Source organism: Zootermopsis nevadensis, unplaced genomic scaffold, assembly GCF_977971745.1.
Source record: "Zootermopsis nevadensis isolate Lab colony 2312 unplaced genomic scaffold, Znev_1.0 Znev_ptg000017l, whole genome shotgun sequence".
Taxonomy (NCBI): Eukaryota; Metazoa; Arthropoda; class Insecta; order Blattodea; family Termopsidae; genus Zootermopsis; species Zootermopsis nevadensis.
Genome location: NW_028259149.1, coordinates 10,601,495 through 10,627,190, shown reverse-complemented (window position 1 = coordinate 10,627,190; position 25,696 = coordinate 10,601,495). Strand labels below are relative to the sequence as shown.

Below are 25,696 nucleotides of genomic sequence, written 5' to 3'. Positions count from 1 at the left end.
CTCAAGCAGGACAGACGATCTTTAGGTTAAGAGAATCAAATGCGAAACCCTTAAAGAAAGACATTACAGTTCATAAGCTGTTCAGAAAAATGATGAATTAGAGTGATATAAATGTGAAGAAACACATTAAAGTATTGTTTCTCAATCTTTCTGTTGCCGTGAACTTCCTTCCCAGAATCATCTCGAAAATGTTGTTAATTAAACAGAATACAGGTAACTTACAATACAGACAACAGCTATAGTTTTGTTCGTAATGTTTTTACTTCAGTGTGGAAGTAATAAATGTGATGAAACGTGCTTGAATGTTACAGGAATAGAGTATTAAAGATAAACGAATACAATCCACTAAGCTCGCGGATCCACGGTTGACAAACACTGCATCAAGAGATGGTAGCACTGGGGAGAGATTCCTGACAGGGACAACTTCCGTTGCACACTGCGGTCAAGATGGATTCTGGGTAATAACGGCTCGAGTTTCATGGAAACGACATTACTGCACGGCGAAAGGGAGGCAGGCAACACGGTCGGCTGGCTGGGTGTGGCGGGCAGTATCTTCTGAGAGTGAAAGTCGATCTGCCGGTATAATAGCGCGTTCCCTGGTGGCATGATGGCACTCAGCCTCCGAGAAGCAGCAACACCGAGTCCCAGAATCCCACAGACATGAAGCTTACGGTACGTACAATGAGAGCTACGTAGTGGGTCCTTATCTGTCCATTAGAAGCTCAAAATCGAAGTTCAACAGATTGGAAGAAAAACGTTTTCATATGAAACATCAAATAAGGTCAATTTAACTCACTTATAATTAATTTCACAGAAAATTAAAACTTTTGCTTGCACCGTCGATACTGAACTCATAGGTTACAACGCTGGGACTTACACAAAGATATCGACGCTTCGAAGAAACGTACTATCTCCATCTTCAGGTCTAAAATTAAAGTAGAGACAGTATGACGATAGCCGAATACCGGTAACTTCTTAATCCATTCTAAAATGACTTCAAAAACTCTTCCAACCCCATACGTACTATTACACTGCATATTTAGACTTCAGAATTATTTTCCTTACAACACTTAATCCACTGATCTGCAGATAATTGTCCTAGACTCTCCTGAGGAAGGAACAATTAAACAACACAAATTTAATTACTTGTTTGTTCACGCTGTGTTATATTCTCACGTATTTTAACTTTCTTGTGATAGGCGTTTCATTACGTCATTGCACCACTTGATTCGCTTGATTTTAAATTCGCAAATACGAACACATCTCTTTGGACTGCATACCAATAACGACGTTATACCAACTGACAAAGTCGAATAAGTTGACAGCAGACTAAATTCTGAGAACTGAACTGAATGAAGACTAAGACGGCTGTCAAGGAAATATGCTGTGAGGATGGAAGTGTGCTCAGTTAATTTTCCTGTTTACAGGCCTGCTTCGTCACACTGACCACGCTGATCAACTTGGTGCTGACCGACGTGGATGAACACATTCTGTTTCGGCACAGACGGGGTATACACGGATATGAGACGCATGAAGAACCAAGTGGCGGTCATGAGTTCGAGCCCATCACGAAGCACGAGGTGGTGAGCCACTTCTCGATACCGTCAGTTAAGGCCGTCAAGGTCTCCGTACCTCATCCCATCCCTGTGGCTGTTCCCCAACCCGTCCCTGTACCAGTCCCTCAGCCTTACGCCGTGCACGTCAGGGTGCCCGAAAGAGTGGAGGTGCCCATCGTGAAGACGGTCCACGTGATAGTGGAGAAACCGTATCCCGTCACTGTGGAGAAGCCAGTGCCCTATCCGGTCGAGAAGCCGTACCACGTGACCATTGAGAAACACGTACCTGTCCCTGTGCCCAAACCCTTCCCAGTGCACTACACTGTATACAAGCACATCTACCACGCCCCGAAAAAACACTACTAAGCGTTATTACCATGGTAATTAAGATGTCCTTCACCAGAATTGGCGGGTTTGTCGTGCACCAATCACAGAAACTATGTCTTGGAAGAAAGTAAAAGGTCGGTGGGGGGACGAAAGGAAACACAGAACATTCAGTGGTGCTAAATGTGACGTTGTGAAACGTTGGTTTCCAGTGATAGCGAATTTTTTGTTAAATTTATGATACAAAATCAATTATGAACCGACAACCGTCCGCGACAGTTAAACACCTGTGATGTATGCGGCCTAGGAAGTCACGTGCTGCATTACTAGCAGAACTAAAAACATCGTGCTTGTTCTCATTAATAAATATGGACAATACTTTATAACACTAGAATTATCATAAAACAATAAAAATAAATAAATAAATAACGATATTACGAACAGCGGAGCACCTGAAAGCAACAAACATTAATTCATAACCAATATTCTCCACTCAGGAATAGGGGGGTTTATGCATGCATGCGCACATCACCTGCCTACCGGGCAGCCTACATCACAGGTGTTAACTTTTGTGTACAGTACGCTGTTTGTAAATATTGAACATAAATTCACGATCTAAGCTGTACAAATCCACGCCTTTCTTCTCCATCAGAAAACAAGGTCACAACATTGTGCTAGGAACAGGTGTGAACTTGCGAAAAACACATTTCATCTGCCGTTATTTCTTTCAGAATGAGCTCCTTTGCACTGATTGGTCACCCACAGACACTCTACCCAACCGCCAAATCTAGTTTAAAAAATATAACTGATTAAGCAACAAACTCCCTGGCGACAGTTTCCCGTCACCCCTCATTCTCTCAACACTTTAATGTTTCGATACAGAAACATTCACATTTCCCGCAACTGAGAGGAGTTTCATGTACCAATACGACGTGGGATAGCGACACTTGATCGGACTTCGTTATTCACAGTCGATATAATCCACTTTAAACCTCTAAGTACTAAATTACTTCCAATAAACCATTTTTAAGTCTTCATACATTGACAAATGACGCCCACCAGGCGTAAACTTCAAAACTGTCACAGTTAGTCCAAAATTGGAAAAAACCTTATTTTAACCACAACACTCGGCATTCATTCCCAGCAAATTTCAATAATTAAAGAATTTATCTAATATCGATTGTAATAGTATCGTCTTAACTCTCTCGACCTAGGCGTACGTTGTACACTTAATCGACACCATGCATCAAAATCACTTAAGATAGTGCTTAAGAAAGCTGTCGCGACATCGACTTGGGCTGTACTTCTTGAGGCAAATTTGGGGAAGATGCAGTTTCATTTTATGTTTTCAATAGAGTGTGTTGTATTGGTTAAAACAACTTATTGGTTTTTGAATTTTAATTACTGCGGCCTCCCACACTCTTTCCGTGCTGATGACAGCTATCACCGATCACCAATCACATCCGCCCATTCCTGACAATACAGCAAGCGCTAATTTAATGCTTCATACATTTTGTTCGTGTTATCTTTGTGTTTCTAATTTGTTACGTACGGATAGACCCAATCTTTTGTTATGTTTGTATGTTTATATATACCAACTGATTTTTTTTGTAATAAAATGCAATATCAAACAACAACTCATATCAATTTATTTCATATTGTTCCCTTCTTGTATTCTGCCTCGTTCCAGTGCATTGCCATACAATTTAATAATAAACAAACCAAGAAACGAATGAAGCAATCTACTGTTGTGACCATCGGTCCATAAACTGAGAGCGGATGGAGGGGTGACGAATCAGGGTTGGACGTAGAGGTCCTAACATCTTATATAAAGTACGATAATTGCACAGATGCTCTTATGTGGCAATGTTAACATAAAAGCAAAATGAAATTTGAAGATGCCAGTGTTAAATATTAATAACTTCAATTCATTTTAAACACCTCGTCATTTAAGTGTCTAAACGCATTTTCGGTATTTTCGACAAGAATTCGCCTGATAGAATATATCTTGAAGAAAATTATAGATACGCACGTAATACACATCTTATGTTTCATTAAACTCATTGATTTTGATAAAGTAAATTGTATCGCCGTGTTCACTGTCTGTTCATTTGAAAAATATGTTTCGAAGCAATGTGGCCATAATCAGGCAGAGAACTGAACCTGGTGATAGCCACATTGCTTCGAAACATGTTATTCGTGTCACCAGACAGCGAACATTGTGTGAAAATCGACTGGAAGAGAAACCAAGAACTCAACACAACATAATATGACACTGTTTCCGAGAGAAAGAAGAATTCGCCTCAAACACGGTTCGGTGGGTAGGAGACATGTGAATTCGTCGACTATTTTACGACTCGCATTTCCACTTAAGATATCAGTGTGCGACTTTCCTGTGATTCGACCGATAAATCCCTTCACCATGTGTCAATAACACGTGTCTTGTGCACAGACTTCTTTCGTTAAAATTAAGCGTTCTTCTGTTGGTGTATTTCCCGCAAGGCACACCTAATGACTACCGATTTTCATAAATCTCGGTCAGTTTTACCTATGAAGTGAAAAGAATAAATAATGAATAAAACGAGAAAAAAGTAAAGTGGAAGAAACAAGAAAGACACAAACAAAACTGGGGGAAAAATGCAAATAATATAGAACCAAAAAGGTATATAAAAAACAAATGAAAAGGTCAGACGCATAAATAAGAAATACACAAAGAACGGAAGAGAGGTTAAAATATAATGAACAACTGACGTCTCCACCTATAATTCAGGAAGCGCTGTACTGCTTGTTTTAGCGAGCATGTCCATTGAGTACAACGGCATGTTCGTGCTCCTAGAAGAAACACATCTCCGAGTTGCGACCTCCAACTTCTTATCCCTAATGGTAAGACCAGCTGTGGCCAGTAAGAACCAGCCACTCCTTTACTGCTTTTATCATCCGTAAAACATTACACGGACAACGACAGATATTTATGAGGATATCTACGTTAGGTAGAACAAATCCTGTGTTTAATTACATGTCCTAGACATAAAACATCCATCCATAAAGGGGCACCTTAAAGGCAGCATTAACTCTGCCTTCGATGTTGCATACGATGGCCATTCTATGGATACTTTTAAAGAATTCTCGAAAGGTCTCTGGTAATACTGGACATGCGGCACGTTCTTCAGATGGCTTTACCCACCCCGGTATTCAAGCTGATTATTCATCACTTCAACCCCATGGAACAGGGTCCTCCATGAAAGCTGATGGCTGCTCAGATGGAAACGCAAAGCTCGCAACCGATTTCACATGGACGCTATCCCGAGCCAGATAAATCTAGTACACCCCCCCCCCCCTTCATTTCAACATTCTAACAATTCTAGATCACTCTGACTCTTATTTGCATACTCCTGATAACAACCAACGGCATGATGTTCATACCAGCATCAAGAGCTATCTGCAATACTGAATTAGATCGTGCAGCCAGCTGAAGTAGCCCATATTACATTGGGACAAGCGAACTAACATGCTCTGAAGAGAAATGCAAAACATCCTGTGATGAGTTTCACGGTTAGGTTCCGCACAAATATGTTCTTCAATTTATTTCTTTTCTTACATCACAAGAAAGAGATTGCACAGCCAGTCTGCTTTCACACATCCACAAGCGACAATGGAGAAAGAAAGAAAGAAAGAAATAAAGAAAGAAAGAAAGAAAGAAAGAAAGAAAGAAAGAAACAAAGAAAGACATGTCCATTACACAGACTGAGGGACAGGGAGTTCAATAAACTGCAGAAACCACGCATTGTTGTGACTTTCGTTTAATCGAACACACCTTCAGTCAAACGAAGTCATATCACCGTTTATTAGTCTACTTTCCTTTCTTATGGAAAAGAACAGGCTTATTAGACCACCATTAAACCTGTGTCTCTCCCCTTTTAAATTTCAAACCAGCTGACCGATTTCCACGAAAGTTGGTACAAACGTTATGCCATTCGAGGCCAACCTCTTACATCCTTATTTACTACGCTTGGTAATAACGTAAATGATGGCAAGAATCTGAGAGGTCTTCGTGTCACTAGGGTAACTTCATACAGGACCCTGAAAAGTATTTTGGTAACACATACTTTTAGAGAACGTAAATGAAAAACATGGCGGTCGTGCGAAGTTTATCTTTCATTACGAAACGATAACCAATGGACCATCGTAATATGAAATTTTGCAGGCTATATAAATTTGCATTCAATTGTGAGTTATAAATTTGAATGACCTAAATATAACATTAGCAATACAATATTTATGGGACTCAAAATCTGTGAAATAGGAAAGTATTTCATGAGTTCTATTTAGAAGGGCTTTTCTGCATTTAGACCCGAAATGCTGCTATGAACATTAATTTGATTTTGGTTTAGATTAGTTCAGGTTACCCTGTATTCAATTCGGCGGTGATCTTATCCAAAATAAAACGAAAACACATACGAAATCATGTCATTTGCTTAAGCTACGCGTTTCATACAAAAAAAGACTCATATTCCGAATGAGCTGCGTTAATTTAAATTAGTGCCAGTTTTTCCTCTTTTACCCTATGTTCAGTCTCGAGTGCTTCGGGCTCATTTTTACACTTCATCAGGACTGATAAACGAACCTCCGGAAATAAAATAATTCTACGCCAATGCTTACTATTAAGGCGCAGAATTAGTGGAGCGTTACCAGTATATTGTCATATTTTCGTATTATGATGATGATGATAGTACCGTCCCCCTGCTCCCCCAAAACACCTTCAGGGAAAGAAAAACAGAATTGGGATCTGTTTAAGGTGGGAAGTTTATGTACCTAAGTTCTTGATTCGTCGAGGTGTACTACCGTCAAAAACCCCTACAACAGAGAAATTGCTTGTTGTGGCACTGTTAATTTGGTCCTAGGGCCCTGAAAAGAGAGAAATGGAATATTGCAAGCTAAGATCATAGCAACATAACAGCAGCATAGCTAGAAAGACAGGAGATGTTGGTACAGATGCAGCTGGGGGGAATTCTTGGTGCGAACGTCTAAGTATTGTAAACTAAAAAAACACATGAGGTATGTAGATATAAGTGACAGGATAGGAAAGAGGTGTGGTACAAGTCTCAGAACTTCTTGTGAACAAAATAAATTTTATTTTGTTGTCATAAATTATTTTATAAAACAGACGCTTTATGAAGTGAAATGGCCCATTTGCAATTTAGGAAACTTCTTGACCCTTTAATTGCAGACGAATACTGCTGTAAATGGAAAGTGGATGAGTGTATACTGACGTGAGGTCCGTGTTATTGGACTGTGGATTTCTACGTGTTGGAAACTGTACCAAGCAAAACTCACCCTCAAATGGTAGACTCGTATATTATAGGCCGGGGGGGGAGGGAAGTTGATTGAAACTATGTGTGCGTGCATAGCAGGAACAAAGATTCTACATCTTTTGTCAAGGGGGAAAGAAACGTTTACACGATGCGTTCACATTTTAAGTAAAATACATTAAAAAAACACATTTCTTTTCAAAACACGAATCTAATGACAGCAAAAACGTAAATACATATAATTTTATTTTCAATTCAATTGAGGAACGGTTTCAAGTGACAGAGAAATGTTTTCTGAACAATGTGCATTTTATTTCATTGTTGTATGCGGGTTTTAAATAAAGATATATTGTTTTGTCGAAACACATGCACAGCGTAACGCAACTGTGTGATTTAAATCGGGTCAGATCTAAAATCCCGGTACTTTAAAGGTTAATCCGTTGGGTTAATCGATCTAATCTTTCGACGCTCAGTAACATTCTCGAATACAATCGCATCAGACTATCGTGATCCAAATTTCAGTGCCGAGGTTCGACTGTTTTAATTCGTTAACAAATAAAAAGTTCTGACACTGACCACCAGGCCTCCGATGCCACTGGCCGCCTTCATTTGTTCGCGCTGACCCACCCATGCATTGTAACAGCAAAGGCAGAAAGTGAAATGCACCAGTGAAAGTAAAAGGCATCAGGGTATAATAAGGACGCGATGGCCCAAGGTCTGGCACTCATCCTTCAACAGCTGTTGACTCAACAGAGCGAGCCATGACCACTGTGGTGAGTACCTATCAAGTTGCTCTTCAGTACAAGTGTTCGCCACTTAACTCCACCACATCATATAATTTTAATGATGTGAACTTTAATAACATTATAATTACAAATTTGCCGAAGAAATTAACAATAAGTAAAATGCATTACAACGTTCATGATAACAAGAATTAAAATAAAAATAATAATAATAATTTTTAGTCTGATCCAAAAATACTTTTCTGACATGTCAAAAGCTCAAAAGTGAATTCTGCCCTGAAAATTACAGTAATCGATATACTAGCAATGATACGCTTAAACTTAGACTGTAATTGATTAATCTATGCAGTCACTTTTAAAGGAGAGAACTTCTGACGGTTTTCTATAGAATATTGCAGCCAAGCAGTCCAGTCACCAAAACACAATCTTTTCAGTTGTGTGTTCTGAACTCGAAATTATAAATAGGTCATCCAGTTTAGATTTGTTAAAAATATAGACACTTAAATGTATTTTAATCCAAGATAAATAATACGCTACAAGGTTGGGCCGGGGGGGGGGGGGGTGTCAGGCTAACGCGCAGTCTCTAAATTCACGGAACAACAAGCAAAGAAACTCTAAGCTCATAGCTGGAACGACCTTCATGAGCACATCTGAATGAACAAGTATGTATTTGCTCACAGATGTCTCTAGCAGTCCTGGCCTTGGCCTTCGTCTCCTTGGCTATATGCGAAGAACAGCATGCAGGCTCTCAGAAACGCGAGGTGACCGGTGCCAGCTTCGGGGCAAACAGCCCGGGTGAAGGATCCACATACGGCGACAACAGCGGTGGACACGGAGTGGCTACTAGCTACGCCTCTGTGCAGTCAGGAGACAATTACGGTGTGGCTGCTGGCAGTGACAGCTACGGTGCTGGGGGCGACAGCTATGGTGGAGGTGGCCACGGTTCCCTCGCTAGTGGAGGGGGACACGCTGCTCTCGTTAGCTCAGGAGGTCACGGATCTTTCGGTGGCGACGGCTATGGAGGCGGTAGCGGAGGAGGCCATATTGCCCTTGCCAGTTCAGTAGGTCATGGATCCTTCGGCGGCGACGGCTACGGTGGAGGGGGTCACGCTGCTCTCGCCAGCGGAGGGAGCCATGTTAGCTCAGGAGGTCATGGATCCTACGGCGGCGACAGTTACGGTGGCGGCCATGCTGCCGCAGGTGCTGATTTTGGTAGTTCTGGGTTTGAAGGCCACGACGGCGCCGGTGGAGGTCACATCACGAAGCATATCCACATTAACAAACCAGCTCCTGCTCCGATAATCAAGGTGGTCAGCGTGTCTGTTCCACATCCTATTCCAGTGGCTGTCCCTCAAGCCATTCCTATCAATGTCCCTCAGCCCTACGCTGTGCACATCAGGGTGCCCGAGAGAGTGGAGGTGCCCATCGTGAAGACGGTCCACGTCCCGGTGGAGAAACCGTATCCCGTCACTGTGGAGAAGCCAGTGCCCTACGAGGTCGAGAAGCCGTACCACGTGACCATTGAGAAACACGTGCCTGTCCCTGTGCCCAAACCGTATCCCGTTCATGTACCAGTCTACAAACACATCTACCACGCTCCGAAGAAGCATCATGGCGAGTCCTGGCACTAACTTTAGCTTACTATACATTTCATATTCCTTATCATCTCATTATCACTTCACATTTCTGTTGTTGTTGTTGTTGCTATGTTGTCACACACTGTTAATCCACTTGCGCTGTGTATATAATGTTATTACCATACTTTTATAAGAAAATATATATAAAATCACAAACAATATAAAGTCTCATCTTTAATCACATCCTCAATCTGTAAGAAAAATTTGGCACGGTAGATTAAACATGTGTGGAGAACGAAAGAGTATATAATAACGCCAATTCTATTATAAACAATAATCCAACAAATCTTGAGACGACATATTCAATAATTTCATTGGAGAAAACTCTTCTTCTTTTACAAAAATCTGTTATGATGGATACGTGCAGTATCACGAGACGTGTAGGTCTATTTCACGCATGAAACTACGTTCACCTTAATAACAAGATATCCAATGACTGCTTTAGAAAACGTCAAGGCCATCGTATGAAGAATTATTAGACACGTGATATTTACTAAGTTTAAAACGTACAAGGTGCAAGTATAAACCTTCGACACCTTGCAGCCTTTGTTTGAAAGCTTACTGGCTTCAACTTTACCTTAACCTGCACATTTGCTCAAATGAAAAAGAACTTTGCTTCAAAATGAGCGTACATTCCTAACCCGTCATCCCTAAGTTTACTTTCCGGCTTAAGTATTCACAAACACTCATTTCACATCAGGAGACAGACTGAAATCTCATCGTTGCTACAAATAAGAATAAAACAGCGACCCAGAGTCTACTGATCAGTGCGTCAAATATTAAATGGAACCAGAGTACACAGAGCTTTAACCGTGAGAACATTTAGATCCTACAGGGGCGGAGTGGTCATACTAACCGTCTTAGCGAAGCAGAAACTTCGAGAAAAATAAAGTATTATGTCGCACTTTGGGAACACGGCAGAACCGATCGGATAAAATACGTCGTTAACCAGCTCCATCCAGCCAGGCGTTGTTAGGCAACAAGTTGAGGCTTACGCCCACCGCGAGCGTAACAAAGTTAACAACGTCTGATTGGTTGAAAATGGCTAACATCGCATTTTATCTGATCGGTTATCCTGTGTTCCAATGTATGGAGTACCACTGAACCACGAAAGGAAGACAGAAGACAATAAATTTCGTTTCCCAAAGTGTTAGCCGGACAATCATGACTGACATAGTTAACATGAAAGCTCCGGCTTTGGGTCCAATAAAGTATTCTCTGCAGCGGGATGTAACTATGATATTTGTATTTGGAACACTATATGAGAAGCATGCAGAGGCGAAGTGGATTTATTTTACCAATAAAGTATTTACTCATGAATGAAGAAAACCACGAAAACGGCGGTCGAGTTGATCGGAAGCTGGACCTTCCCGATACTTACCGACTTCTAGCAAGTATTCCGGCATTAAATTAACCTAATCTAAATTTAATTTATTAATACGGTAACTAACTCCCTAAAACACATCACACACCTTGAGAGATTAACTGATTAATAAATGCTAAAAGACACAATCGCTGTTTATTGTGAGGACTGAACGGAACAAATAAATAAAATGTGTGCAAAATGAAGAGATAATGGTTACTGCCTCGATCAACAGGATGAATCTCTGAGGCAGTGGAAACCTCTAAAACGTCAGGTATATTTCTACCAAACTACGCGGCGCAACATTCTAGAAGATAGTCATTTTGAAAAACTTTAAACGTCTGATAATATCTAGCCAGGACACGAAGCAGCAGTTGAACCACTGCGCCTTGACGTTTGTCTTGAACACGGCGTACCAAGTGATTGCGCTACAATAGCAGACTATCAGCTTCCTCTATAAAGACGAAAAGTGATAGATCTAGAAAAAGAAGGACAACTCATGTGGAGTAAGTGACCGAAACGTGGCCTTGAGAAAACAGAGAGTGAAATGTAGATCAGGAACTGAGAGAAGGCAGCCTGAACATGGCGTCGTCAGATTCTTTCCTGACTCTCGCCAATTCGGTTTCTCTTCCCGAGTGAATGCCCCCTTTTTTGTCGTTTCTTGTACGACAGCGAAGCCATCCCTCTCACCACTACACGTAGTTCAAGTGCACGGTGGTGGGGCCGGATTGGACAAACCACCCAAGCACGCGGTTCTGAAATGACTTGCAGTTGCTATCACCGTGCCTTTCTGAACGTGCTTATAAACTTAATTACGATATTTCCGGGTCTATAGTCTGAGCTGACGTGACGAGAAGTCCTGTAACTTCGTACACACATTTCGAAGCTTCCCTTCGTCTGCATTCTTTAAAACAATTTCATATGATTAATACCAGAATTTAAATTATGGTCTTCTGGGATTTGACAGAATGGAGATACAATTTTAGCCTGAAGATGGAAGCGATAGGTTCCTCTGAAATGTTGTTAACCACCGACAACACTGCTGAGTCATAACCCAGAAGATCTGGGCCCTGTGACCGGCTATCATGACTGAGTTTTTCGTGGTTTTACTCAGTTCCTACAGGAAAATTTAGGGGCCGTATCTTAAAGTAGACTACGACCACTTCCTTACACATCGTTTTCAATTCACACTTTACCAACAATTCTGCCATTCGACGATGTATAATGAGCTACTTAGAATGTTAATTAAACTGTCTGCAAATAACCGAGAATAACAATCTAACTTTAATGGTTGCGAAAACTTCAAATTTAATATTAGGGATCAACTGGAGAACTGAAAAAATGCAAAATAATTAACGGAATTTATTAGTTTACGTTTCATAGGTCATGTTATGCTAATGCTGTTGAGTTCATGTAATTGTAATTACACATTACAAAGGTTAAATGAACACAGAAGTCATGACCCTGAAACAGAATTACATGGCAGTACAAGGATTTGTTGAATAAAATAGCAAAGTACCAATAGACATACATGAACATGTTTACACAGCAAACTCCCTCAGGTTCTACGGAACAGAGCTGAAATATTCTTCGTTGTTCTGCCATCTGCGACGACAAATGAACATTACCGAACAAATGCACAGCGCAGGACTCTCTGCAAGGCCATTGTTCGTAAAGTAGTGCTTTGTTTCACTTGGGGTAATTGTGTGTCCTCATTGCCCACCTACCCTGAAGCTGTTTAAGGTTTTCCAGCCCGACAACAGACAAGGATCTCGGGTTCGAATACTGAATGAAGCACGAATGCTTAACTGCACTCTATGTGTCGTCCTGTTTAAGAATAAGGCCTTGCGGTTGTCTCATATTTGATGTACGGAGTCCAGCAAAATGTGTGAATACAGATTAAAAATACCCGTACAACTTAACGGAACTAAGGTCGCCTTGGCCTGTACAGCAAATTATTTCAGTTCATTAACAGCGTCTGAACTGAATAACAACACACCTGATGGTTATTTTTCTTCTAATTATGTCCTAAATCTCGCAGACATTTCGTATAAAGGCGGAATGACGATTAGCATGGAAAAACCGAAGAATTCTGAGAGAAACCTGGTCCAGTGCCACTTGGACCATCACAAACCCAATTTGAAATGAGCCACATTTGACCTGGTTCTCCGCCAGAAGCGGCTAACGACTAGCCACCTGAGCTACGCCACGGTCACCCGTCCATACGAGTACATTTAGTTTCAAAGACAGTTACTAAAGACCTTTTTATTTATTGGCCTGTAGGAGAATTTCTTTAATATTGCTAACGGCATTTATATTCTCCCTCAACTAATTTTCATAAGTATTTAGGCCGTTTAATTCCAACACTTCCTGATTAATACTTGTGAAATTAAACAACAGCAGTCAGACGCATTCACATCAATAACTTTCACCCACAGTTGCTCAAATTTAGAAAGGTGCAACGAACTTCTTGTGCCTCAGAACGACCGCAGCACAGCCTTGTGCCAGGTCGCGGAACCCATGAGACTCTCTTTTGTTTATACAAACAATACAGTCTGTCTTTCGTTGGCCACTCACTACTGTCGGACAGAACTTCCATTGTCATTGAAACGCAATTTATCCGAGAAAAAATGTTGGTAAATGCCAGCAGAACAACTGAAGTGCCAGAACACCATGAAAAACTCGTTACAAGCACGCACAAAATGAACATATATTAAATAAAAAAGACCGTTTCATAACCTTCTTTTCCCTCAAAATCAAATTGTATTAAAAGAGTAAACTGCTTATTTAATGTGATTTATTGCGCGTGTCGTATAACCACACAGTGATTCAATTCAATGCAATTCAGGACTGAAGAGCATTTTCAAAATGTAAAACTGCATCTACGTATCTTGAAACAGAAGTCTTAAAGTGACGGTTGTATGGGGCAGTTCTAACGTGATCTGTGATTCCAACCTTACCGCTTTCTAAATCAGCTGAAATCGAACCCTTGACATTTAGATGGCCAATACACCGTAATTATTCACAAACAGATCTACACTGTGGTGTGAAATTTGATGCGTTTGGTTAACAACTGCTAACGAATTACAATGTATGTTTGATAAGTAGACAGGTAAGCTTATTTTTTATCTGGTGGGAGATTCAGCACTGCTTTTGAGCTACTAGATCTCTTAAACAGGCTTCGGATGTAGAAAGCCTAAAATAAATTTTTCAAAAACTGACATTTCTTTCAAATGTCCAGATTCAAAATGAAACTGCAAGTGAAACACATTTTATAATATATTTATTACTGTCTCTACACACTTCTTAAATACAATGATATTCGAGTCATCTTTATAAGTCTAGATATACGAGGCGCGTAAAATAACGAAACAAGAAGACACAAAGGGGCGAAACAAAGGAACCCAGGGCGGAATGAAGATCACTGAGCCAAATCATTTTTTTATATAAGACTATATCAGATATGTACTTGTTTCTTGGCTTCAGGTACTATGCGACTTAATGTCTGAACCGGCCTCAATATCCTACTTCTCGAGTCTCTTTAGCATCCTTTACGATTAAAATTGTGTTCACTTTTCAGCCATTTGCCTTGCTTTATTCTATAATTAATTGTTAGATTATTTAACGATACTATTCCAGTTAGACTACACAGGTTATAAAGTGTTCAAAGAGATTAAAACGGTAACAAATAATGAAAAGGGACAGAAATACGTGACTGTGGTTTATTCCACAATTCGGATGGAAGGAGTGAAAGTATATCTTGGACCGTTTCATTTTACTAAGGACGATGGAGTATGTGTAGCTCAAACCCAATTACACATACAGATTCTATATTTTTAAAAAATTAAATTTGGAAGACGAGGGCTCCAATCCCAAATCAACAATAAATGTCTTCCACTCCTTATTCTGGGACCCAAAACAAGCTTTACGTGCCCATTAACTTTCATGTATTTCCCCTTTCACATACTAGAAATTCGCGACTAAATTCCATGTATGTACTTCAATCAAACACAGAAGTAATACTAAGAGCGGGCACGACATTACGCCCAAAAAACACCTAAGGTATTAAATATAAATAAAATGCTTTGTTAAGCACCACACCATGAAGACGTGCAGGGGAGTTTTGGAAAAGCTCAACACGTTCTTGATTTCGGTTAAGAGACTGTTTATCCCCACACCGGGAGGTCTTACACGCGAAGAAACAACCCCTCAGTATGCACTCGATAGAAGGCTGGTTGGGCCCCAGGCCCGAACTGGACGTAGCAATTGAGAGACATTTCTACCCCTTCTGGGAACCAAGTCCCAGGGACTGCAGTTTCTTTGCTCTACGGCTTCCAGATTATAGCATAAAATATTAGATACGGTATTAACCATCACAAAACTTAATTACATCTTTACATGAACCTTCTCAGGAACTTGGAGGCGTGTAGGGACTGAACACTGATATTGCAGTTGTTCACCCATCCCAGTATCTCTGCAAAGAACGTCACCATAGTTAATGGGAACCAAATTTTATACATAATTCCTTCAAAAACCCTCATCACTCCTCTTAAAAGAGATAAGTACAGTTGTGTAAGATTTGAGGTTTTCACAGCGGTGAGTATGAAGCTTTCTGTCTTCTGGGTTCTTGCGCTGTCATCAGGGCGATTCATCGCCCTGATGACGGAGGCAGTATGACCTCTGAAACGTTGGTAAACATCGACCAGACTTACACAGCGCAACAACCCAGAAGACAGAAAGCTTCATACTAAGAATCGCCCTGATGACGGAGGCAGTATGACCTCTGAAACGTTGGTAAACATCTACCAGACTACAAAGCGCAACAACCCAGAAGACAGAAATCTTCATACTAAGAATCGCCCTGATGACGGAGGCAGTATGACCTCTGAAACGTTGGTAAACATCGACCAGACTTACACAGCGCAACAACCCAGAAGACAGAAAGCTTCATACTAAGAATCGCCCTGATGACGGAGGCAGTATGACCTCTGAAACGTTGGTAAACATCGACCAGACTACACAGCGCAACAACCAAGAAGACAGAAAGCTTCATAAGTACAGTTATTTACAAGGAAGTACAAAGTGACGAAGAAGGATATTCGGGACGAAATTAGAGAAAATAACAGGAGAAACACAATGAAATCTCCACATTTCTGTTTTTCACAATATACACAGTTAATAGTAAATTCCCGTCAAGATCGACGGGAACTTCTGAAGTAGCAAACACACATATTCACATAAATTTTGTCCCGCAAGGTTCAAATTACCTTAACACCAAATTACTACCAAGTAATCAACCAAACAGGACAGATAAATATAGACAAAAATTGGACGCGTAGAAAGCATTGAAGCAATTAAGTACACGAAGATGCATAATATTCTGAAATAACAATGACTGATTAAATCTTGGGTTATTTAACGACGATATGTAATTGCACATCGGTAGTGGTCTGTTTTAAAGAATTTTTTCCAGCAGCTAGCAACGTAACGACTTGCCTACAGAGTGGGCCAATGAACCCTGAAACATATGCACCTCCACGACTGGGATTAGCGCATCAGTTAAATATTATGCGCAGAACCGGCTCTTTGTTATCGCACTTCCCGCGCCGTGTTCAGGATCATGTACAGTAACAACCAACACAAAAAGAAACCGCTCGATCGACTGGTTCGTTTACCCGCCTCTTTCAATTAATTTGCAGAGCATAAAAAGCGCTATTATTCTTTCCACATCTGACATGTTGGTATGACATGGTGATGAAAATACCAAGACGGCAACATAACATAAGTTCGAAGTTTCATAAAAATCGGTCACAACACATGTCAGTAACAGGTAATTATGTGTCTAATGATTTATGGAAAAAGACTAACAAAATTTAGACGTACATTCATGAAGAAATTAACACCAAATTAAATTTGGGAGACGTTAACTAAGGATCAGTTCAAAATAATTGTTATCTTCCCCCTATGTCTCCAAATTCGCGAAAATTAAAATAAAAGTATTGTGGTTTTACATCTTGTTTTACATGGGTATGAAACTTGGTTTATTGCCAGGATGGAGGAACAGAGTTGAGTGTGTCACGGTGTCCTGAGGAAAATATTTGAATCGAAGAATGAGAAAGAGAATGGAGAGAACTACATCATGAGGACCTTCGTAATTTAAAGTCTTAGGGCGATCAATCAAGGAGGATGAGATGAGATTCATATTTATCTTGCATTGGGGAGATGATAAATGCACACACAGTTTCGGCCGTAAGATCCGACATGCAGAATAATCTTGGAAAACAAAAGCCTAGATAAAAGTGCAATATTGAAATGAATCTTGACGAAACAACGTAAGAGGGTGACCTGAATTCATGCGATTTAGGATAGGAAGGACCAATTCCGGGCCCTTATGAACACGGTAATGAAACGTTTGGCTTAATAGAGGGAGTTATTTCTCGACCAGGTACGTGGTTATCAACTTCTAGAGACGAATTCTGCTCTGTGAGTTTGTTAATTAGTAGGCGGAAGACAGACAAGCAGCTCACTGAATAATCCATCGTAACCTTAACAAAACTCATTGAAAGACAGATAAAACAAAGTGATAAAGTCATAAATAATAAATCATGTCCTGTACTTACTGTGTTAATAAAAACAAAACATTTCAAATTCCATCACGACTCCTTGCTTCATTGTGCTTGGGAGTGAAATGATGTTCACGAGGTAGCAAATTGGGCATCATTAGAGCGGACATAATTTTTGTCAGAAAGTTGAATTTAAACTCTGAAATACCTTGAAACAAGCAACATGCAGAAAACTCAAAAAGTTTTAATTACATAAAAACAGAGACGCTTGTTAACAAGCCGAGCTCCAGTTTTATTTCAGGTTCAGAGCTTTGTTGCAGCTCATCAATGGTGGGTAGGTTACGATGCTGATTCAGCCTAATTTCCTCGAAGCACGTCTTATTTCAAGATCTAGTAGGTCTACGGAGTTGATACAGTAACTCAACTCAGTAAGTGGAAAAGTGTAATCAGAAATATATAAATAATGATTAAACAAAGAAAGAACAGGTTTAACACACGGAGACAAAAATATAGAAAAAGAGTAAACACATTAAGAAAGAACGGAGCTCTGTTAAGCCTTGACCACTTTGGCTAATTGACTCATTTTGTGACCCGATAGAAACTCCTTTCAGAGCGTGAAGCTTTATGACTCTCGAAGATAAGATTCTACTCTTTAATATGAAAGGCAAATTGCAGTGTCGCCGTTCACTTCTTTTTGTTGCGAAGACATAAGGATATCCGTGAGAGGGCGTGGACACAACGAATGCATCCAGAGAGAGGTGAAAGTAGCAACGGGCGATAATGACGACGGGCTATAAAACAGAGCGAAGTGTTCCAGCCAGCATCCACTCGTCTCCAGCTCATCAGCACATCAGCACAATGACGTACTCCGTAAGTAGCAAGATACACTGTAAGACTGAGTGAGATTGACAGACAATCGTTTACATGACTGGCAAAGAAAGACACAGCTGTTAGACGCAATAAGGAGGTTTGTCTAGAAATACATAGAATACTAAGAAAATGTTCGGACCTTGCTAACAGAATGAACGGCATTATCGTACAATGGAGATAGCTAACAAATTAATCGAACACGTTGTAAAATCCACGTACTTGTGCACTACATCAAATTTGCATTCATGAAGAAATTAAAAGGACGGTAAATTCGAGGAAAGCTTAATACCATTCAATTCAGAATTTAAAAAATATCACCTATTGTTTTGGTCTTTCAACACACCCCTCCCTCAAAGAAGGAATATACAGTGTGGTTCAGAACAAAGTGTTGAGGGAAATATTTGAACCGTACAAAACAGAAAAAAATTGTAAGATATTGAAAACAGCAAGATATAAAGCTTAATAATATGTTGGATAATATTCAATTAACGCAACGTTTATCTAATGACGGAGAAAGAAAGGGGTGGAACAGTTAGCACGCACGGGGATAGAATAAATGCATATAAAATATTAATAAAAAACCCCGAAGGAAAAATATCGCATGAGAGGCTTAATAGCAGACGGTAGGACAACATTAAGCTGATCTTAAAGAAATTGGATATGGCTACGTCATTTGGATTAACATTGCTCTGAATACAATCCAGCTGCGGGATTTGTGAACATTTTAATACACCTTCAGATTCAATACGAGGACTCTGCTGTGCGGAGCCACTCTCTGATTTACTCTAAAGACAAAGTTTCTTCCTTTTTTCAAATACGGTCTGTGCCTACTCTGATATAGGACATGAAGCGTTATGTGACCTACGAAATAACTCGTGGCGCTACTGTGAAAAGCAGAACGCAAATAAATTAAATTCTACTTCAAACAAAAATATTAGGACGGTAGTAAATTTTGGTTAAAGAATTCCTAAAATTCATAAGGTATTTTTCCCGGACAACTATAAGTCCAATATGATTTCAGGTTCTCTCGACGGCGATTATGAAGATGTCTGTCTTGTGCGTTGTAGCACCGTGTAGTCTCATTTTCTGACGTTTTAGATTTACGTACTGCCTCCACCATCACGGTAATTAGCCATCTTTAAGTCAGCTTTAAATTGTGCAGCAAGCATAATCCACAATTTTTCCCGGCTCGTTAGAAAACAATTTATTTCTACAAATGTTTCTCGGAGTCGCTCAATACCTGGAATAATTCCTTAGGATTCTTAACCTTTTCCACGCCACGCTCGAGAAATCTAGCCCAGAAACGCTCGTCATTCTGGTCTGCATTAATTGCTATTTGAGGTCAGTGAGCGGAACGTGTGCTGCCATCTCTAAGCAGTTATTACTATACAATGACGACGTACAACTACCGTCTATAAAATATTCATGCACTGGGCAGGATTCTATCCCCTGACCCAAGCACTGACGGCCACTGGGACAAGCAATAACTCAACTCTGAACTACATTACAGGCACTCCTTGTCCTCGCCATCATGGCTGCGTCTGCATTCGCTCAACCAATCGAGTATCAACACCTGATTCAGAAGCGCGGAATCAGCGGCTATGGAAGTGGCGAGTGGGCAAGTGCGGGTGGCGACGATGGTGGCTATGGGGGTCACGAGGAGCAGGAAGTGAAGGTGATCAAGATCCCGGTGCCCAAAGCAGTGCCCGTTCCAGTACAGCACCCCGTTCCAATCCCAGTGCCACAACCCTACCCGATACATATCAAGGTAAGCTTTAAGCCGAAGCTGGAGGGTGGGAGAGACACATGTACAAGTAGGATTTGAGGTTTTCACGGTGGTAAATCCGAAGATGGCTGTCTTCTAGGTTTCAGAGGTTCTAGCTGCCTCCATCATTGGGGTGAGAGTCTCACTGCCCTGATGATGGCGGCAGCAAGGACCTCTGAAGACAGCCATCACCTTATAATTACAAGGTTCCCAGGCAATGCCCGCTCGTCTTGTTAGTAAGGATTAAAGTAGGAGAGAACATTCAGGTGATTAATGTCAGCTTGATAACTGAGACTGCTGAACTTTGATTTGCTTTTCAGCGAATGCTGAAGCTATAATTTGAAAATTTATGTAAGTAATTGAATGGCCTCCACACTAAAGAGATACATTTCGACGAATTTAAATCGGGAGGACAGCATGAGATGCATGCAATAGCAGCTTGAACTTGTGAACCATCTCAACATTTTTTGAAAGACAGAAGCTTATCTAAACAATAAATTCAATACGTACGACAAAGAAAACAACACTTTAATTTATTAATGCTGTTTAAGGAAGTCAGCTATTTGCACTGAGAATCACACCAAACACATAATAAGGATTAATAACACAAAGTCCAGGTAAGATTTCAGGTTCTAACGTCGGACAGTATGAAGATGACTATCAACTTGGCTGTTGCGCCGTGTAGTTTGGTAGATGTAGAAAGTATGAACCTCTGAAACGTCGATTAATTTGTACCAGACTGCACGGCGTAACATACCAGAAGACACTTAACTTCATTATAAACTGAAGTTTTACGGCGTCTAAGGTTTTTCACTGTTTTGTTCTTAACCTTGGAGTTCAGTTACCAGTTTCACGTTCCGGCAGTATTGCCTCCACGTAGAATACTGAGATAAACTACATAATTTAAATGCCTGACAGCAGAATAAAAGACTGTGTATTTAACGACGAACAGACGAAATGGAACGGTAACAGAGTATAAAGCGTAGTAATTAGAAGGCAACTTAAAGCGTTCATCTGTTTTTCTGTTTTTCAGGAAGCATTAAGAGGACATTAATCACCACTAATGCTTACACGTATTGCTTCAGGGTGAAGGAAATAAATGTTTTCAGAAGCAGAAAAACAACGATCTGAATTCCCCGTTGTAGGAAATATTTAATTTTTTCCGTTCTGACAATTGATTACCCTGCAACGGAATGTAAGTAGTGGGCATGCGCGGGAGACATGAATTATTAAAATTCCAGAAATATTGAATTCTCAACACGCAGCATAATTATTTCCTGACAGATTCATTCATTTTCATGGAAATGTGAACACCAGGTCCAAACTCGCAGAGTGAGATAAAAAATGAAAGAGATTAAGTGGAGACGTACATGGCCGATCGGTTTCTCGCATGAGTATTATCGAGGGCTCAATTGCCTGGGTGTCTAATGGGAAATAAGTCTCGTAATTTCTATTGCGATGTCGATCTGAATAATATTTTAAAACATTCGATTCCTACCTCTTAAAAGCACTCCACATTCGTTTTAAAACATTAAGCTGTTAATGTGGGATTTGAGGTTTTCGCAGATATAAAAGTACAGATCGCTGTATTCTGGGCTATTGTTCAGCGTATAATTTCGGCTATGCATCAGCACTTTGGAGGAACGTACTGTCTCCATCATCAGTGATGTTTTCCTCAGAATAGGCAACAAACGCTTTCTTCAGTTTCATCAATCACGATCACCCTACCGCTATTCATCCGACGTTTCGAAACTTGTATCGTTAACAAAACATTTTAAACAATATAGGATTTGAGACTTTCGCGGCGAGTACAATCAATAAAATATTCTCGGGCAATCAGCCGCGTCAACTGGTTACCGTAGTAAACCGACGTTTCGGGAACCAACTCTGTCCCCATCATCAGGGTTCTGATGTGACTGGATACCTCCGAAGTCGCCTGTGTATAACCCAACTAGAATCGGACTGCTTTCACTGGGGATAAAACAATCGGGTAGTGAAGATGACCTCTCGGCTTCACCTAGTGCCCAGGTAAAGAACACGGGGTGCTTATGACAAGTGGAAACTTTATCTGTACTGCTCTGCATGAACAGGTGGCTGAACGAGTGGAAGTTCCCGTGTACAAGACTGTGCAAGTTCCAGTGGAGAAACCAGTTCCTGTCAAAGTGGAAAAGGCTGTGCCCTACCCTGTGGAGAAGCCAGTGCCTGTGTACATCGAGAAACACATCCCGGTGCCTGTACCAAAGCCCTACCCCGTCAAAGTGCCCGTCATCAAATACGTGCACCACTACCTGTCCAAGGGCCACCACCATTAGAACCTGACCTCGCTCGGTGGATACAACCAGTCTGACTCCACCCAGGAGGTAATAAATAGTTTTAAAATTATTGGCAAAAACAGACTCTCCTTGATTTACAGACACAATATTCTCTAGTAAGTACAATGCTTTTCTTGTACATGCCATCTTACTACAGACACTTCAACATTAAGTAGCAGATTACAAAATGAAGATGTGTACAGAAGCTACTGGCTTATATGACGAAGTGACTTAAGTATCAGAACTCATGGAAATTTCCTACTTATTCACCAACGTACAGGCGATTAGGAATGCAGATGAAGTACCATGACGCGTACAGAACACAAAGATTCGTACAGTCTCGGTAGGAAAACCTCAAGACAAAATGGGCTTACAATTTAGCACCACTACATATCTGCATATTATAATAATTTGTAAGGTAATAACTGGGCATTCTATCTTACAAATTTTTAGAATTTAAATGTAAACAAATGTGACAGTGTTTTTATGAAAGAAGCAAGTTACTGAATTGGATACTGCAGGGCAAGAACTTCGATACTTTTAACACGTGAGCAGAGTGTTTAAAGTCCCTAGTAAAATATCTCATCAGTAAGAAATTTAAACAGAAAGATTATTAACAATAAAAAGAACACTCAATAACGCAGCAATTTTGTACCACTGAATCGTATCGTAATGCGTATTGTTTCTCCAGTAGAATCTTTGTCTATCTCATGGCTGTATCCACAGAGCCTTATGCATGTTAATACAGTCCCATGTAACTTACAGACAATTTCCATAACAAAACGTATTTAAAATATCACACAGTAAATTAGCCCTGTTTCAGAGAAAGTACATTCAAGCTCTAGGTGGTGGGAGTACCCGCGGAAAATCAGGTGCCTTTCAGAGAAGACTTTCTATCCAGTGGAGAAGCTACATCCTTTAATCTTCTCATTCCTAAATTTATAGTTCACCGCCCCAACTGATCAGAGTTCTTTCTAAATCTCACTTCAAGTCAAGTCTGTATTTAAATATATGATGAAAATTCTTCCTTTCTCTCAAATGTGACCAATTTAAGTACGCCTTATCTCGCCCATCCCCGTTATTTAGTGAATTTCTCACATATCTATTTCACACGAAACCAAATAGCATACTTTGCACTGTTTTGTACAAATGTACTTATTGAAATGTTTTTCTTCAACACTGCTTCAGGATATCAGACGTTAAATTAAATGCAAACACTTTCCTGTTCGATACGGCAGCCTGAGCTGAAATTTGTCGTGTTCTCAAAATGTTCATTATGTGGCCAAACAGCCGAACTGTTACACGTGTGTCATTAGAGAATCGGGTTCATATATCTGCCTTTGTGTAAGCACGCAATGGACCGCCATTGTGAACGACACTCTATAGTTACAGATTAGCTCCATCGTTCTGTATGCAACAGCAAATGGAGTGAACATTTACCGAACTGAAAATCCTCTTCATTGTTTACTGCCTCTGCGTGAAGCACACAACAATTGAAATACAAAGTCTCTTTACAACTTTTTTTACAGTTTCTTATTGCTATATTATGAAGTTCTCCACAAGAGCGTAGCACAGTACAACGCTATTCCACACTGTTCCATGTTTCAGACCTCAGATACCGACTGAATAAGCAGTGACGTCACGAACCGCTGCTTCACCATTTACCATCACCTCGTCTACGTCATCATCTCGTTTCATTTTTATCACCGTCCTGCGTTACTGTTGAAGTCATATTGTTGAGTGTTATATAATGTTTATATACATTTTTGTAATAAAAACCTTTACAAATCATAATACTTTTCGATATTTCTTGTTTCATTCGCCAATTGTTCCGGTAATGATACTGGAATTGCACGATGTGACGTCACAAAAATTCCTCTACCTTGTACTCCTAGATCAGCCATGTACCGGCTGAAGACCAAGAATCTAGACCAGCGTTTCTCAACCTATGATAGGCGTACAACTGGTAGCACGCGAACTAAATAAGAAAATAAAAAGTTAATATTAACATAAATATCAGTTTTCCCTAAAGGCATTTGGTTAGTGGTAAATTTAATGTGTTAAAATTAGAATTAGTGGTACGCCTGCTAAAAAGATTGATAACCCCTGCTCTAGACTAAAGCGCTGCTTCTTGGCCACGGATACCGCAAGCTCGTGGGGTGGCGTCAGATAAGTAAGGGACAACGGTACACAAATGAAGTATTCACTGTGCGCATACATTTTTTGATATCTAATTTATGGCAGCACAAATTGTAAATCAAAACTGCAAATTGTCTTCCACTTACAATAAATTAACATGTCCATTTAATTTGAGTTAATCATTTTCACGAGAAATTTGAAACAACTGCAATCCGCGTGATTTCTCAAAGTCTGTCTGTTACTTCCTGGATGTCCGACTTTGGCTCCATCTTTCAGGGATTCCTCTTAATTCTGTAAACAATCTGCTGCTACTTTAACAATGCAAAAATGTTGGCTGCATGATTATTCTCTTATTGTCTCTTTTCTTTCATATACGAACTTGTTCTTGAGCAAAATTTTTTCACTTACAAATGGTAGCGAAGAATGATTTTATGAAAGTTTCTGAACTTTTATAAGACCTATAATTGTGTTACTAATAACACTTGTGATAAAATCTATTAATATTGTTTTGACTTTTTTTAATATGTGACCAGCATATACCAAAATTAAATTCACCTCACAGACTTCAGAATGGGTTTCCGATTACAAAATTTAATAGAAATCTGTTGAGTGTATTTAGATATGAAGCATGATGGCGGACATACGACACACGACCTACCAAAACGTAATAAGGTGCTGTGATTTTAAATTAAACAAGAAATACAGTGAGGATATCTAACGGCTGGGCCACAAGAACCAGAAAACAGGGAAACCATCGTTGTGACCGCTCATAGCAGAAGAGCCGTGAAGCCAACATACCCACAAAAGCGATTAAATAGATTAATACAAGTCTGGATATGCAACCTCATTAGTATGAATGCTTTTCCTACATTCCAATCAGATAAACGCAATGGCAGTGGAGAAATCTAAAATAGCCAACTTCATACGTGTACATACCCACTTCTACAAGGATGGAATGGAGCTTCGAATACCGTAATTATCAGATGTTACTGGAATATATGGCATTGCACCACCGGGTAATTATGTGCCACTAGGAAGCATAACTTCGAATGGGAAGATGGCGACAATGTTACAACTAATCATACTAGAAACAATAAACCGCCAACTATGTTTCT

General features: G+C 40.1%; 3 protein-coding genes across 5 annotated transcripts in view; 2 read left to right on the top strand and 1 right to left on the bottom strand.

Annotated features, from left to right (window-relative positions):
* Window positions 1-25,696, bottom strand: part of LOC110834027 (cysteine-rich motor neuron 1 protein) — a 370,078-nt gene that overhangs the window by 167,685 nt on the left and 176,697 nt on the right. The gene's annotated exons all lie outside the window — the stretch shown is intronic.
* LOC110834032 (uncharacterized) lies at window positions 559-3,517 on the top strand. The gene is made up of 2 exons (XM_022072779.2): window positions 559-672; window positions 1,428-3,517. The coding sequence occupies exons 1-2, from the start codon at window positions 661-663 to the stop codon at window positions 1,920-1,922; spliced, it is 507 nt and encodes a 168-aa protein (XP_021928471.1). The 5' UTR covers window positions 559-660; the 3' UTR covers window positions 1,923-3,517.
* On the top strand, window positions 7,876-24,236 carry LOC110834031 (uncharacterized). The gene is made up of 6 exons (XM_087350701.1): window positions 7,876-7,962; window positions 8,613-9,557; window positions 18,264-18,365; window positions 19,876-20,133; window positions 22,221-22,490; window positions 24,051-24,236. Exons 1-5 carry the CDS (start codon window positions 7,951-7,953, stop codon window positions 22,440-22,442), a joined length of 1,539 nt encoding a protein of 512 aa, XP_087206827.1. The 5' UTR covers window positions 7,876-7,950; the 3' UTR covers window positions 22,443-22,490; window positions 24,051-24,236.